General features: G+C 56.4%; 1 protein-coding gene across 1 annotated transcript in view; it reads left to right on the top strand.

Moving 5' to 3' along the window:
- BOP1 (BOP1 ribosomal biogenesis factor) overlaps positions 1–16,678 on the top strand; it is a 96,489-nt gene extending 79,811 nt beyond the window's left edge. The window contains exons 10-16 of the mRNA XM_069005631.1: positions 344–413; positions 2,241–2,373; positions 6,584–6,764; positions 9,723–10,011; positions 10,086–10,170; positions 13,259–13,366; positions 16,523–16,678. Of these exons, the coding sequence (XP_068861732.1) occupies positions 344–413; positions 2,241–2,373; positions 6,584–6,764; positions 9,723–10,011; positions 10,086–10,170; positions 13,259–13,366; positions 16,523–16,676 (1,020 nt within the window). The 3' untranslated portion in view covers positions 16,677–16,678. The remainder of the gene's footprint in view (positions 1–343; positions 414–2,240; positions 2,374–6,583; positions 6,765–9,722; positions 10,012–10,085; positions 10,171–13,258; positions 13,367–16,522) is intronic.
- The last annotated feature ends 470 nt before the right edge of the window (positions 16,679–17,148 follow it).

The following is a 17,148-nucleotide window of genomic DNA, read 5'->3' as shown; positions in this document are numbered from 1 at the left end:
CTGGGGGTGTGGGATGGGATCAGGGCCGGGATTTGGGATCCCCATTCCCAGGATTTCTCATCCCTGTGGATTTGGGATCAGGGCTGGGATTTGGGGATCCCCATTCCCAGGATTTCCCATTGCTGTGGATTTGGGATCAGGGCTGGGATTTGGGATCCCCATTCCCAGGATTTCCCATCCCTGTGGATTTAGGATGGGTTCAGGGCTGCCAGATCCCAAATTCCGTGCTCCCTCCAGATCCCAAATCCCTCCTCCCTTCCCGAGGATTCCGGAGGCTCCCAGGGAGGAGCCCCGGAACTCCCAGGATTTGGGATTCTCCCTCATTCCCGTTTTTTTTTCCCAGATTTACCGCGGCCATTCCAGCCTGGTCCGGACCCTGAGCGTGTCCCCCACTGGGCAGTGGTTGGTGTCAGGTACGGATCCGCCCCCGGATCGGGAATTCCCGGGAATGGGAGCGGCTGGGAACTGGGAATGGGGAATGGGAGGTACTGGGAATCGGGAGCAGGGAATGGGAGTGGTTGGAATTTGGGAACAGGGAATGGGAGCGGCTGGAATTTGGGAACGGCTGCAATTCCCGGCCCACGGAGCCGTTTTCCAGCTCGGGCTGCTCCACCTGGAATTCCCGGCTCTGGTTTGGGAATGGGGCTGAGATCAGGCGGGAAAAACGATGACGTGATAGCAATCCCAATCCCATCCCAATCCCATCCCATCCCGTCCCGATCCCATCCCAATCCCATCCCATCCCGATCCCATCCCAATCCCAATCCCATCCCATTCCCATTCCCAATCCCATTCCCAACCCCAATCACATCCCAATCCCAATCCCATCCCATCCCAATCCCCATCCCGTTCCATTCCCATCCCCATCCCATCCCATCCCACTCCAATCCCATCCCAATCCCATCCCAATCCCATTCCCATCCCATTCTCGATCCCACCCCAATCCCAATCCCATTCCCATCCCCAATCCCATTCCCCATCCCAATCCCATTCCCAATCCCAATCCCATTCCCATTCCCATTCCCAATCCCAATCCCAATCCAAATCCCATCCCAATCCCATTCCCATTCCCAATCCCATCCCAATCCCAATCCCATTCCCAATCCCCATCCCCATCACTTTCTCATTCCCATTCCCAATCCCAATCCCATTCCCAATCCCATCCCTTTCTTATTCCCAATCCCAATCCCCATCCCATTCCCAATCCCAATCCCAATCCCCATTCCCAATCCCCATCCCATTCCCAATCCCATTCCCATTCCCAATCCCCATCCTAATCCCATCCCATTCCCAATCCCATTCCCATCCCCAATCCCAATCCCATTCCCAATCCCACTCCCATCCCATTCCCAATCCCATCCCATCCCCAATCCCATTCCCAATCCCATTCCCAATCCCATTCCCAATCCCAATCCCATTCCCAATCCCATCCCCAATCCCATTCCCATTCCCATTCCCAATCCCAATCCCCATCCCATTCCCAATCCCATCCCATCCCCAATCCCATCCCATCCCATCCCCAATCCCATTCCCAATCCCATTCCCAATCCCATCCCATCCCATTCCCAATCCCATCCCAATCCCATCCCAATCCCATTCCCATCCCATTCTCAATCCAATCCCATTCCCAATCCCAATCCCATTCCCAATCCCATTCCCAATCCCATTCCCAATCCCATCCCATCCCCAATCCCATTCCCAATCCCAATCCCCATTCCCAATCCCCATCCCATTCCCAATCCCATTCCCATTCCCCATCCCATTCCCAATCCCATTCCCATTCCCAATCCCATCCCAATCCCATCCCAATCCCATTCCCATCCCATTCTCAATCCCACCCCAATCCCAATCCCATTCCCATCCCCAATCCCATTCCCCATCCCTATCCCATTCCCAATCCCATTCCCAATCCCATTCCCATTCCCAGTCCCAATCCCAATCCAAATCCCAATCCCATCCCAATCCCATTCCCAATCCCATCCCATTCCCAATCCCAATCCCAATCCCATTCCCAATCCCATCCCAATCCCATCCCAATCCCATCCCAATCCCATTCCCAATCCCATCCCATTCCCAATCCCAATCCCAATCCCATTCCCAATCCCATCCCAATCCCATCCCAATCCCAATCCCATTCCCAATCCCATCCCAATCCCATCCCAATCCCAATCCCATACCCAATCCCAATCCCAATCCCAATCCCAATCCCAATCCCAATCCCAATCCCGTCCCGTTCCCAGGCTCCGACGACGGCACGCTGCGTTTCTGGGAGGTGAGCAGCGCCCGCTGCCTCCGCACCCTTCCCGTCGGATCCGTGGTCAAGAGCGTGGCCTGGAATCCCAATCCCGGCATCTCCCTGGTGGCCGTGGCCGTGTGAGTTCCCCGGGATCCTTCCCGGATTCCCTCGGGATGGGCGATCCCGGATCCTCTCCCGGAGTTCCGTCGGGATCGGCCGGATCCCTCCCGGTGTTCCCATTTCCCGGCCCGGGGCTCCTCCGGGGCCGCATCCGTCATTCCCAGCCTCGGGAATGGTGCTGGATCCTCCTTATGCCTCTTCTTATTCCCTCCTAATCCCTTCCTAACTCCCCAATCCCCTCCTAACTCTCTAATCCCCTCCTAATTCCCTAATCCCCTCCTAACTCCCCAATCCCCTCCTAACTCCCTAATCCCTTCCTAATTCCCTAATCCCCTCCTAACTCCCTAATCCCTTCCTAATTCCCTAATCCCCTCCTAACTCCCTAATCCCTTCCTAACTCCCTAATCCCCTCCTAACTCCTTAATCCCCTCCTAACTCCCTAATCCCCTCCTAACTCCCTAATCCCTTCCTAATTCCCTAATCCCCTCCTAACTCCCCAATCCCCTCCTAACTCCCTTTGTCTCCCCCAATTCCCTCCCAATTCCCTCCCGATTTCTTCCTAATTCCCGTTTTTTCCCCTCCTAATCCCCTCTTAACTCCCTAATCCCCTCCTAACTCCCTTTGTCTCCCCAATTCCCTCCCGATTTCTTCCTAATTCCCAGTTTTTCCCCTCCTAATCCCCTCCTAACTCCCTAATCCCCTCCTAACTCCCTAATCCCTTCCTAACTCCCTAATCCCCCCCTAATTCCCTAATCAATCCCCTCCTAACTCCCCAATCCCCTCCTAACTCCCTTTGTCTCCCCAATTCCCTCCCAATTCCCTCCTGATTTCTTCCTAATTCCCAGTTTTTCCCCTCCTAATCCTCTCCTAACTCCTTAATCCCCTCCTAACTCCCTAATCCCCTCCTAACTCCCTAATTCCCTCCTAACTCCCTTTGTCTCCCCAATTCCCTCCCAATTCCCTCCTGATTTCTTCCTAATTCCCAGTTTTTCCCCTCCTAATCCTCTCCTAACTCCTTAATCCCCTCCTAACTCCCTAATCCCCTCCTAACTCCTTAATCCCCTCCTAACTCCCTTCATCTCCCCCAATTCCCTCCCGATTTCTTCCTAATTCCCAGTTTTTCCCCTCCTAATCCCCTCCTAACTCCCTAATCCCCTCCTAACTCCCTAATCCCTTCCTAACTCCCTAATCCCCCCCTAATTCCCTAATCCCCTCCTAACTCCCTAATTCCCTCCTAACTCCCCAATCCCCTCCTAACTCCCTAATCCCTTCCTAACTCCCTAATTCCCTCCTAACTCCCTAATCCCCTCCTAACTCCCTAATCCCTTCCTAACTCCCTAATCTCATCCTAACTCCTTAATCCCCTCCTAACTCCCTTTATCTCCCCCAATTCCCTCCCGATTTCTTCCCAATTCCCAGTTTTTCCCCTCCTAATTCCTCCTAATTCCCTAATCAATCCCCTCCTAACTCCCCAATCCCCTCCTAACTCCCTTTGTCTCCCCAATTCCCTCCCAATTCCCTCCCGATTTCTTCCTAATTCCCAGTTTTTCCCCTCCTAATCCCCTCCTATCTTCCTAATCCCCTCCTAACTCCCTAATCCCCTCCTAACTGCTTAATCCCCTCCTAACTCCCTTCATCTCCCCCAATTCCCTCCCGATTTCTTCCTAATTCCCATTTATTCCCCTCCTAATTCCCTAATTCCCTTTTTTTCCCTTCCGATCCCGTCTCTATTCCCGACTTTTTCCCACCCCAGTTCCCTCCCAGTTCCCTCTTTATTCCCTCTCCAGTCCCTCCCAACTCCTTCCCTATTCCCTCCCAATTCCCTCCCAATTCCCTCCCAATTCCCTCTCCAGTCCCTCCCAATTCCCTCCCAATTCCCTCCCAATTCCCTCCCAATTCCCTCCTAGCATTCCCTGCTTATTCCTTTCCTTATCCCGCCCTTGTCCCTCCTCATTCCCTCTTTATTCCCACCTTTATTCCCTCCGGTTTTCCCTCCCAATTCCCTCCTTTTTCCCCTTTTTATTCCTCCTCATTCCCTTTTTATCCCCTCCTCATTCCCTCTTTATTCCCTCCCAATTCCTTCCTAATTCCCTCCTTTTTCCCACCCCAATTCCCTCCTCATTCCCTCTTTATTCCCACCTTTATTCCCTCCGGTTTTCCCTCCCAATTCCCTCCTCATTCCCTTTTTATTCCTCCTCATTCCCTTTTTATCCCCTCCTCATTCCCTCTTTATTCCCTCCCAATTCCCTCCTCATTCCCTCCTTTTTCCCTCCCATTTCCCACCCAATTCCCTCTTTATTCCCTCCTAACATTCCCTGCTTATTCCCTCTTTATCCCTCCCAATTCCCTCCTTTTTCCCTCCTCATTCCTTCCTCATTCCCTCCCGATCCCCTCTCTATTCCCGACTTTTTCCCACCCCAATTCCCTCCCAGTTCCCTCCCAGTTCCCTCTTCATTCCCTCTCCAGTCCCTCCCAACTCCTTCCCTATTCCCTCCTCATTCCTTCCCTATTCCCGCCTAATATTCCGTTTATTCCCTCCCAATTCCCTCCCAATTCCCTCTCCAGTCCCTCCCCATTCCCTCCCAATTCCCTCCCAATTCCCTCCCAATTCCCTCCTAGCATTCCCTGCTTATTCCTTTCCTTATCCCGCCCTTGTCCCTCCTCATTCCCTCTTTATTCCCACCTTTATTCCCTCCGGTTTTCCCTCCCAATTCCCTCCTTTTTCCCTTTTTATCCCTCCTCATTCCCTTTTTATCCCCTCCTCATTCCCTTTTTATCCCTCCTCATTCCCTCTTTATTCCCTCCCAGTTCCCTCCCAATTCCCTCCTTTTTCCCTTTTTATCCCTCCTCATTCCCTTTTTATCCCCTCCCAATTCCCTCTTTATTCCCTCCCAATTCCTTCCTCATTCCCTCCTTTTTCCCACCCCAATTCCCTCCTCATTCCCTCTTTATTCCCTCTGGTTTTCCCTCTTTTTTCCCTCCTTTTTCCCTTTTTATCCCTCCTCATTTTCTTTTTATCCCCTCCTCATTCCCTCTTTATTCCCTCCCAATTCCTTCCTCATTCCCTCCTTTTTCCCACCCCAATTCCCTCCTTATTTCCTCTTTATTCCCACCTTTATTCCCTCCCAATTCCCTCCTTTTTCCCTTTTTATCCCTCCTCATTCCCTTTTTATCCCCTCCTCATTCCCTCTTTATTCCCTCCTCATTCCCTCTTTATTCCCTCCCAATTCCTTCCTCATTCCCTCCTTTTTCCCACCCCAATTCCCTCCCAATTCCCTCTTTATTCCCTCCCAATTCCCTCTTTATTCCCTCCCATTTCCCTCCTAATTCCCTCTTTATTCCCTCCTAACATTCCCTGCTTATTCCCTCTTTATCCCTCCCAATTCCCTCCTTTTTCCCTCCTCATTCCTTCCTCATTCCCTCCCGATCCCCCCTCTATTCCCGACTTTTCCCCACCCCAATTCCCTCTTTATTCCCTCCTCATTCCCTCCTTTTTCCCTCCTTATCCCTCTTTATTCCCTCTTTTTTTCCCCTCCCTTTTCCCAGTTTATTCCCTCCTTTTTCCCACCTTTATTCCCTCCTCATTCCCTCCCCATGGAAAGTCCTGGCACCTGGCAGATCCCACAAATCCCTCCCTGCATCCCAATCCCAGTCCCCATCCTGATCCCATCCCATCCCACAGGAGGATTCCTTGATCCCAGATTTCCCCCTGATCCCAGATTTCCCCCTGATCCTGATCCCGTTCCCTAGGGATGAGCAGCTGCTCCAGGGAGGATTCCCTGATCCCAGAGGATTCCTTGATCCCAGATTTCCCCATATCCTGGATTTCCCCTGATCCCAATCCCGATCTCATTCCCTAGGGATGAGCAGCTGCTCCAGGGGAGGGTTCCCTGATCCCAGAGGATTCCTTGATCCTGGATTTCCCCCTGATCCCAGATTCACCCTGATCCCGGATTTCCCCTGATCCCAATCCCATTCCCTAGGGATGAGCAGCAGCTCCAGGGAGGGTTCCCTGATCCCAGAGGATTCCTTGATCCCAGATTTCCCCTGATCCCAATCCCATTCCCCAGGGATGAGCAGCAGCTCCAGGGAGGGTTCCCTGATCCCAGATTTCCCCTGGTCCCAATCCCGATCCCGTTCCCTAGGGATGAGCAGGAGTTCCAAAGGAGTGCTCCCTGATCCCGGATTTCCCACTGATCCCGGATTTCCCCCGATCCCATTCCCTAGGGATGAGCAGGTGCTCCTGGTGAATCCGGGCCTCGGGGACCGGCTGCTGGTGGCGGCCACGGATCAGCTCCTGGATTCCTGGGAGGCTCCGGAGGAGGAGCGGATCCAGCCCGTCCGCTGGATCCCGGCCAGCCCCGAGGAGCGCGGGAAGGGGATCCGGCTGCTGGTGCAGCACGGCAAGGTGGGATCGGCATTCCCGGGATTCAGGGCTGGGGGGATCGGCTTTCCCGGGAACGGGATGGGATCGGCATTCCCGGGATCAGGGGGGGATCGGCATTCCCAGGATCTGGGGGAGATTGGCATTCCTGGGATCTGGGGGAGATCGGCATTCCCAGGATCTGGGGGGGATTGGCATTCCCAGAATCTGGTGGGGATCGGCATTCCCGGGATTCAGGGCTGGGGGGATCGGCTTTCCCAGGATTTGGGGGATCAGCTTTCCCAGGATTTGGGGGGATCGGCATTCCCAGGATCTGGGGGGGATTGGCATTCCCAGAATCTGGTGGGGATCAGCATTCCTGGGATCTGGGTGGGATTGGCGTTCTCGGGATTTGGGGGAATCAGGATTCCCAGGATCAGGGGTGGATTGGGATTCCTGGGATCTGGGGTGGGATCGGCATTCCCAGGATCTGGGTGGGATCGGCGCTCCCAGGATTTGGGTGGGATCGGCATTCCCGGGATCTGGGTGGGATCGGCATTCCCGGGATCGGGGTGGGATCGGCGTTCCCGGGATTTGGGTGGGATCGGCATTCCCAGGATCTGGGTGGGATCGGCGTTCCCAGGATCTGGGTGGGATCGGCGTTCCCGGGATCTGGGAGGTTGTGGGATCAATCCCAGCCCGGGATCCTTGGAGGATCCTCGTTCCCACATTGCATCCTGAGGGACGGAATTCCCAGGGGATCCTTGGTCCCTGCTCTGGATCCCAAGGGAGGGATCCCGAGAGTCCGGAGGCTCCTTGTCCATCCCTGAATCCCTTCCCATTCCCGGCAGTCCCGGAGCCTTTCCCAGGGGGTGGGGGAGGGGGATTCTCCCCAGCCCCACATTCCAGGGATCCCCGGGAACATTTCCCGGTGCCTCAGAGCCGCCGGAATTCCAGCTGGGATCGGCCCCTTTTCCCAGCTTCTCCCGGGAATCCCCGGCCTCAGTCCCTGCCCTGCTTCCCGAGGCTGCCCATCCCCGTTTGCCCGCAATTCCAGGGGGAGATTCCCGAAAATCCCAGCCCGAGGCCGTTCCCTCTGCTCCTGTCCCTGTTCCCTGCCAGCAGATCCCGCCCTGGATCCCCCCTGGATCCCTTCAATCCCACTTTTCTCCGGGATCAGCCCCCCCGGCCACTCCCGGGAATTTCCCATTCCCAGCAACCAAACCCCGCTCTCACCACTTCCCAAATCCCTCCATTCCTGCTCCGGGGAGCTCCGGGATGATCCAGAGGGTCGGGATTTTACCCCTATCCATCCCCATTCCCGTCCCCATCCCATCCCATCCCATCCCATTCCCATCCCATCCCATCCCATCCCATTCCCATCCCAATCCCAATCCCAATCCCAATCCCAATCCCAATCCCATACCTATTCCCATTCCCATCCCATTCCCATCCCCATTCCCTTCCCATCCCCATCCCATTCCCATCCCCATTCCCATCCTGTTCCCATTCCCATCCCATCCCATTCCCATCCCCATCCCCATTCCCATCCCCATTCCCATCCCATTCCCATCCCCATTCCCATTCCCATCCCCATTCCCATCCCATTCCCATCCCCATCCCCATTCCCATCCCATTCCCATCCCATTCCTGTTCCCATTCCCATCCCATTCCCATCCTATTCCCATTCCCATCCCCAATCCCATCCCCATCCCCATTCCCATCCCATTCCCATCCCCATTCCCATCCCCAATCCCATCCCGTTTCCATCCCTGGAGCCTCTGACCGAACCCCGCTCCCACCCCTTCCCAAATCCCTCCATTCGCGCTCCGGGGAGCCCCGGGATGATCCAGAGGGTCGGGATTTTACCCCTATCCATTCCCATCCCCATCCCATTCCCATCCCAATCCCAATCCCAATCCCAATCCCAATCCCAATCCCAATCCCAATCCCAGTCCCATCCCTATTCCCATTCCCATCCCCATCCCATTCCCATCCTATTCCCATTCCCATCCCCATTCCCATCCCATTCCCATCCCCAATCCCATCCCGTTTCCATCCCTGGAGCCTCCGACCGAACCCCGCTCCCACCCCTTCCCAAATCCCTCCATTCCCGCTCCAGGGAGCCCCGGGATGATCACGGGATCTCACCCCTATCCCATATCCCGTATCCCATAATCCATATCCCGTATCCCATCCCTATTCCCGCCCTGGGGAGCTCTGGGAGGGTCGGGATCTCACCCACATCCCGTATCCCACACCCCGTATCCCGAATCCCACACCCCGTATCCTGTATCCCACACCCCGTATCCCGAATCCCACCCCCCGTATCCCGAATCCCACACCCCGTATCCCGAATCCCACACCCCGTATCCCGTATCCCACACCCCATATCCTGTATCCCACACCCCGTATCCCGAATCCCACACCCCGTATCCTGTATCCCATATCCCGTATCCCACCCCCCGTATCCCGTATCCCGTATCCCATATCCCGAATCCCACACCCCGTATCCCGTATCCCGTATCCCATATCCCGAATCCCACACCCCGTATCCCATATCCCACACCCCGTATCCCGTATCCCATATCCCATATCCCGTATCCCACCCCCCGTATCCCGTATCCCATATCCCGTATCCCACACCCCGTATCCCGTATCCCGTATCCCACCCCCCGTATCCCGTATCCCACATCCCATATCCCACATCCCGTACCCACATCCCATATCCTGTATCCCACATCCCATATCCCATTCCCGTATCCCATATCCCACATCCCGTATCCCATATCCCACATCCCATATCCCATTCCCGTATCCCATATCCCACATCCCGTATCCCATATCCCACATCCCATATCCCATTCCCGTATCCCATATCCCATATCCCGTATCCCACACCCCGTATCCCGTATCCCGAATCCCACCCCCCATATCCCGTATCCCGTATCCCACCCCCCGTATCCCGTATCCCGACTCCCATATCCCGACTCCCGCCGGCAGCCGGTGACGCAGGTGACGTGGCACGCCAAGGGCGACTACTGGGCCTCGGTGCAGCGGAACCCCGGGAGCCGCCAGGTGCTGATCCACCAGAGCAGCCGCCGCTGGAGCCAGGATCCCTTCCGGAAGAGCCCGGGAGCGGTGCAGTGCGTGCGCTTCCACCCGCTCCGGCCCTATTTCCTGGTGGCCTCGCAGCGCTCCGTGCGCGTCTACAACCTGCTCCGCCAGGAGCTCGCCAAGAAGCTCCAGAGCAACTGCCAGTGGATCTCCAGCATGGCCGTGCATCCCGGAGGTGCGGGCGGGGCCGGGATTCCCGGGAGCGCCGCCGTTGCCGCGGGATCCGCTGACGGCGGCGCTCTGCCCTAGGGGACAACGTCATCTGCGGCAGCTACGACAGCAAGCTGGCCTGGTTTGACCTGGACCTGTCCACGCGGCCCTACCGCCTGCTCCGGTGAGTCCCGGCGTTCCCGCGGGGTTCCCGAGGCTGTGGAGGTGCTGGGATCGGCTGCGATCGGCTGCGATCGGCTGCGATCGGCCGCGGTTATGCCGGGAGCGTCCCGGCGCTCGGTGGTAGCCGGAGATCCCGGTTTGGCCCCGGGTTTGTGTGGGGATGGGAGGCCCGGGTTGGTCCCTTATCCTGAATTATCCGGGGTTGTTATCCCGAATTATCCGGGGTTGTTATCTGGAATTATCCGGGGTTGTTATCTGGAATTATCCGGGGTTGTTATCCCGAATTATCCGGGATTGTTATCTGGAATTATCCAGGGTTGTTATCCCGAATTATCGGGGGTTGTTATCTGGAATTATCCGGGGTTGTTATCCCGAATTATCCGGGATTGTTATCCTGAATTATCCAGGGTTGTTATCCCGAATTATCCGGGCTTGTTATCCAGAATTATTGGGGGTTTTTATCCCGAATTATCCGGGGTTGTTATCCAGAATTATCCGGGGTTGTTATCCGGAATTATCGGGGGTTGTTATCCCGAATTATCCGGGGTTGTTATCTGGAATTATCCGGGGTTGTTATCCGGAATTATCCGGGATTGTTATCCTGAATTATCCGGGGTTGTTATCCTGAATTATCCGGGCTTGTTATCCAGAATTATTGGGGGTTTTTATCCCGAATTATCCGGGGTTGTTATCCAGAATTATCCGGGGTTGTTATCCGGAATTATCGGGGGTTGTTATCCCGAATTATCCGGGGTTGTTATCCGGAATTATCCGGGGTTGTTATCTGGAATTATCCGGGGTTGTTATCCAGAATTATCGGGGGTTGTTATCTGGAATTATCGGGAGTTGTTATCTGGAATTATCCGGGGTTGTTATCCCGAATTATCCGGAGTTGTTATCCCGAATTATCAGGGGTTGTTATCCCGAATTATCCGGGGTTGTTAACCAGAATTATCCGGAGTTGTTATCCCGAATTATCAGGGGTTGTTGTCCTGAATTATCTGGGGTTGTTATCCGGAATTATCGGGGGTTGTTATCCCAAATTATCCGGGGTTATTATCCCGAATTATCCGGGGTTGTTATCTGGAATTATCGGGGGTTGTTATCCCGAATTATCCGGGGTTGTTATCCTGAATTATCTGGGGTTGTTATCTGGAATTATCGGGGGTTGTTATCCAGAATTATCCGGGGTTGTTATCCCGAATTATCCGGGGTTGTTATCCGGAATTATCCGGGGTTGTTATCCCGAATTATCGGGGGTTGTTATCCGGAATTATCCGGGGTTGTTATCCAGAATTACCGGGGGTTGTTATCCCGAATTATCTGGGGTTGTTATCCCGAATTATCCGGAGTTGTTATCCCGAATTATCAGGGGTTGTTATCCTGAATTATCCGGGGTTGTTATCCAGAATTATCCAGGGTTGTTATCCCGAATTATCCGGGGTTGTTATCCGGAATTATCCGGGGTTGTTATCCCGAATTATCGGGGGTTGTTATCCGGAATTATCCGGGGTTGTTATCCAGAATTACCGGGGGTTGTTATCCCGAATTATCTGGGGTTGTTATCCAGAATTATCGGGGGTTGTTATCCCGAATTATCAGGGGTTGTTATCCTGAATTATCCGGGGTTGTTATCCCGAATTATCCGGGGTTGTTATCCAGAATTATCCGGGGTTGTTATCCCAAATTATCCAGGGTTGTTATCCCGTATTTTCCCTCCTTGTCCCGGGTTGTTATCCCACGTTATCCCAGGTTGTTATCCTGGTTTTCCCCGGGCCATTATCCACATTATCCCAGGCCATTATCCCAGTTTTCCCTGGGCCATTATCCCCATTATCCCAGGCTGTTACCCCAGTTTTTTCCGGGCCATTATCCCAGGCCGTTATCCCGGTTTTTCCCAGCTGTTACCTCCGTTATCCCAGGCCATTATCCCAGGCTATTCTCCCCGTTTTTCCCAGGCCATTATCCCCATTACCCCAGGCTGTTATCCCGGTTTTCCCCGGGCCGTTATCCCAGACCGTTATCCCGGTCCGTTACCCCAGGCCGTTATCCCAGTTTTCCCTGGCTGTTCTCCCGCTTTTTCCCGGGCCGTTATCCCCATTATCCTAGGCCGTTATCCCAGTTTTCCTAGGCCGTTATCCCGGTTTTTCCCAGCTGTTACCCCCATTATCCCAGGCCGTTATCCCGCTTTTCCCCGGGCCGTTATCCCAGGCCATTATCCCGGTTTTCCCGGGCTGTTACCCCCATTATCCCAGGCCGTTATCCCGGTTTTCCCTGGGCCGTTATCCCAGGCCGTTATCCCAGTTTTCCCCAGCTGTTCTCCCGCTTTTTCCCGGGCCGTTATCCCCATTATCCTAGGCCGTTATCCCAGTTTTCCCAGGCCTTTATCCCAGTTTTTCCCAGCTGTTACCCCCGTTACCCCAGGCCATTATCCCCGGTTTTCCCCAGCTGTTCTCCCGGTTTTCCCCGGGCCGTTATCCCAGGCCATTATCCCGGTTTTCCCCAGCTGTTACCCCTGTTATCCCAGGCCGTTATCCCGGGCTGTTACCCCAGGCCGTTATCCCAGTTTTCCCTGGCTGTTCTCCCGCTTTTTCCCGGGCCGTTACCCCATTATCCTAGGCCGTTATCCCAGTTTTCCTAGGCCGTTATCCCGGTTTTTCCCAGCTGTTACCCCCATTATCCCAGGCCGTTATCCCGCTTTTCCCCGGGCCGTTATCCCAGGCCGTTATCCCGGTTTTCCCGGGCTGTTACCCCCATTATCCCAGGCCGTTATCCTGGTTTTCCCGGGCCGTTATCCCAGGCCGTTATCCCGGTTTTCCCCAGCTCTTCTCCCGCTTTTTCCCAGGCCGTTATCCTGGTTTCCCTGGGCCATTACCCCCATTATCCCAGGCCGTTATCCCAGGCCGTTATCCCGGTTTTCCCGGGCCGTTATCCCAGGCCGTTATCCCGGTTTTCCCGGGCTGTTACCCCCATTATCCCAGGCCGTTATCCCGGTTTCCCCAGGCCGTTATCCCAGTTTTCCCCGGCTGTTCTCCTGCTTTTTCCCGGGCCGTTATCCCGGCGTTTTCCCGCTGATTCCCGCTTTCCAGGCACCACCGCCGCGCCCTGCGCTCCGTGGCGTTCCACCGCCGCTATCCGCTCTTCGCCTCCGGCTCCGACGACGGCACCGTCATCGTCTGCCACGGCATGGTCTACAAGTACGGATCGCCGGGATCGCCGGGATCGGATCCCTCTTTCTGGGCTCCTTGGGGTGGTTTGGGGGATCCCGGAATTACCCGGGATTGGATCCCAAAGATATCCGGGATCGGATCCCTCCCCATGGGCTCCTTGGGGTGGTTTGGGGGATCCCAAGGATAAGTCAGGATTGGATCCCAAGGATAAGTCAGGATTGGATCCCAAAGATCTTCCGGGATTGGATCCCAAAGATCTCCAGGATCGGGTCCCTCCCGTTGGGCTCTGGGGGTGGGAGCAGCGTTTTGGGACCCCCATGGTGGGCGGAACTCCAGGAATTCCCATTCCCGCCACAGGAATTCCCATTCCCGGCCCAATAATCCCCATCCCCACTCCCACAATTCCCATTCCCACCCCCACAATTCCCATTCCCACCCCCACAATTCCCATTCCCACCCCACAATCCCCATCCCCACTCCCATAATTCCCATTCCTGGCCCAATAATCCCCATTCCCACCCCCACAATTCCCATTCCCACCCCCACAATCCCATTCCCCATGTGGTGATTCCCATTCCCAGCCCCACAATCCCATTCCCACCCTCACAATCCCATTCCCACTCCCACAATCCCCATTCCCACTCCCATAATTCCCATTCCCAGCCCCACAATCCCCGTTCCCGCTGTGGTGATTCCCATTCCCACTCCCACAATCCCATTCCCAGTGTGGTAATTCCCATTCCCACTCCCATAATCCCCATTCCCAGCCCCATAATCCCCATTCCCAGCCCCACAATCCCCATTCCCACCCCACAATCCCATTCCCAGTGTGGTAATTCCCATTCCCAGCCCCACAATCCCCATTCCCACCCCCACAATTCCCATTCCCACCCCCACAATCCCCATTCCCACTCCCATAATTCCCGTTCCCACTCCCACAATCCCCATTCCCACCCCGATAATCCCATTCCCCATGTGGTATTCCCCATTCCTACTCCCATAATCCCCATTCCCACCCCCACAATCCCCATTCCCAGCCCTGTAATTCCCATTCCCACTCCCACAATTCCCATTCCCAGTGTGGTATTCCCCATTCCCACCCCCGCAATCCCCCTTCCCACCCCCATAATTCCCATTCTCAGTGTGGTAATTCCCACCCCCACAATCCCCATTCCCACCCCCACAATCCCATTCCCAGTGTGGTAATTCCCATTCCCACTCCCATAATCCCATTCCCACCCCGGCAATCCCCGTTCCCGCTGGGATAAGCCCCGTTCCGGTGGCGGTGGCTGATTCCCGCTGTGGTGATTCCCATTCCCACCCCCATAATTCCCATTCCCACTCCCACAATTCCCATTCCCACTCCCATAATCCCCATTCCCATCCCCACAATCCCCATTCCCACACCCATAATTCCCATTCCCACCCCCCCCACAATCCCCATTCCCAGCCCCGTAATTCCCATTCCCAGTGTGGTAATTCCCACTCCCACAATCCCCATTCCCACCCCCACAATCCCCATTCCCACCCCCACAATCCCATTCCCAGTGTGGTAATTCCCATTCCCACTCCCATAATCCCATTCCCACCCCCACAATCCTGTTCCCACCCCGGCAATTCCCGTTCCCGCTGGGATAAGCCCCGTTCCGGTGGCGGTGGCGGCTGATTCCCGCTGTGGTGATTCCCATTCCCACCCCCATAATACCCATTCCCACTCCCACAATCCCATTCCCAGTGTGGTAATTCCCATTCCCACTCCCACAATCCCGATTCCCACTCCCACAATCCCCATTCCCACCCCCATAATTCCCATTCCCAGTGTGGTATTCCCCATTCCCACCCCACAATCCTGTTCCCACCCCCACAATCCCGTTCCCGCTGGGATAATCCCCGTTCCCACCCCACAATCCCGTTCCCGCTGGGATAATCCCCGTTCCCGCTGGGATGAGCCCCGTTCCCACCCCCACAATCCCCGTTCCCGCTGGGATGAGCCCCGTTCCCACCCCCACAATCCCTGTTCCCGCTGGGATAATCCCCGTTCCCGCTGGGATGAGCCCCGTTCCCACCCCCACAATCCCCGTTCCCGCTGGGATAATCCCCGTTCCCACCCCACAATCCCGTTCCCGCTGGGATAATCCCCGTTCCCGCTGGGATGAGCCCCGTTCCCACCCCCACAATCCCCGTTCCTGCTGGGATAAGCCCCGTTCCCACCCCCACAATCGCCGTTCCCGCTGGGATAATCCCCGTTCCCACCCCCACAATCCCCGTTCCCGCTGGGATAAGCCCCGTTCCCGCTGGGATAAGCCCCGTTCCCACCCCCACAATCCCCATTCCCGCTGGGATAAGCCCCGTTCCCGCTGGGATAAGCCCCGTTCCCACCCCCACAATCCCCGTTCCCGCTGGGATAATCCCCGTTCCCGCTGGGATGAGCCCCGTTCCCGCTGGGATAATCCCCATTCCCGCTGGGATAATCCCCATTCCCACCCCACAATCCCATTCCCACCCCCACAATCCCCGTTCCCGCTGGGATAATCCCCGTTCCCACCCCCACAATCCCCGTTCCCACCCCCACAATCCCTGTTCCCGCTGGGATAATCCCCGTTCCCGCTGGGATAATCCCCGTTCCCACCCCACAATCCCCGTTCCCGCTGGGATAAGCCCCGTTCCCGCTGGGATAAGCCCCGTTCCCACCCCCACAATCCCCGTTCCCGCTGGGATAATCCCCGTTCCCGCTGGGATAATCCCCGTTCCCACCCCACAATCCCCGTTCCCGCTGGGATGAGCCCCGTTCCCACTGGGATAATCCCCGTTCCCGCTGGGATAATCCCCGTTCCCACCCCCACAATCCCCGTTCCCGCTGGGATAATCCCCGTTCCCGCTGGGATGAGCCCCGTTCCCACTGGGATAATCCCCATTCCCGCTGGGATAATCCCCATTCCCACCCCACAATCCCATTCCCACCCCCACAATCCCCGTTCCCGCTGGGATAATCCCCGTTCCCACCCCCACAATCCCCGTTCCCACCCCCACAATCCCCGTTCCCGCTGGGATAATCCCCGTTCCCGCTGGGATAATCCCCGTTCCCACCCCCACAATCCCCGTTCCCGCTGGGATGAGCCCCGTTCCCGCTGGGATGAGCCCCGTTCCGGGGGCGTTGTGGCTGACTCCGGCGGCTGCCGGCAGTGACCTGCTGCAGAACGCGCTGCTGGTGCCGCTCAAGGTGCTCAAGGGCCACGCGCCGGCGCTCGACCTCGGCGTCCTCGACGTCGCCTTCCACCCCCACCAGCCCTGGCTCTTCTCCGCCGGCGCCGACGGCACCCTGCGCCTCTACACCTGACGCGCCCCGCCGGCATCCAACGGCATCCAACGGGATCCACCGGCATCCAACGGCATCCAACGGCATCCACCGGCATCCAACGGCATCCACCCGCATCCACTGGCATCCACCGGGATCCACCCGCATCCAACGGCATCCACCCGCATCCACCGGGATCCACCCGCATCCACCGGCATCCACCCGCATCCACCCGCATCCAACGGCATCCACCGGCATCCATCGGCATCCACCGGCATCCAACGGCATCCAACGGGATCCACCGGCATCCAACAGGATCCACCTGCATCCAACGGCATCCACCGGCATCCAACAGGATCCACCCGCATCCACCGGCATACAACGGGATCCACCCGCATCCACCCGCATCCACCGGCATCCACCCGCATCCACCGGCATCCACCGGCATCCAACGGGATCCACCCGCATCCAACGGCATCCACCGGCATCCACCCGCATCCACCGGCATCCACCG

The sequence above is a fragment of the Aphelocoma coerulescens genome, chromosome 2 (assembly GCF_041296385.1).
Source record: "Aphelocoma coerulescens isolate FSJ_1873_10779 chromosome 2, UR_Acoe_1.0, whole genome shotgun sequence".
NCBI lineage: Eukaryota > Metazoa > Chordata > Aves > Passeriformes > Corvidae > Aphelocoma > Aphelocoma coerulescens.
The sequence above is the reverse complement of the archived record's forward strand: the minus strand, read 5'-3'. Positions and strand labels throughout refer to the sequence as shown.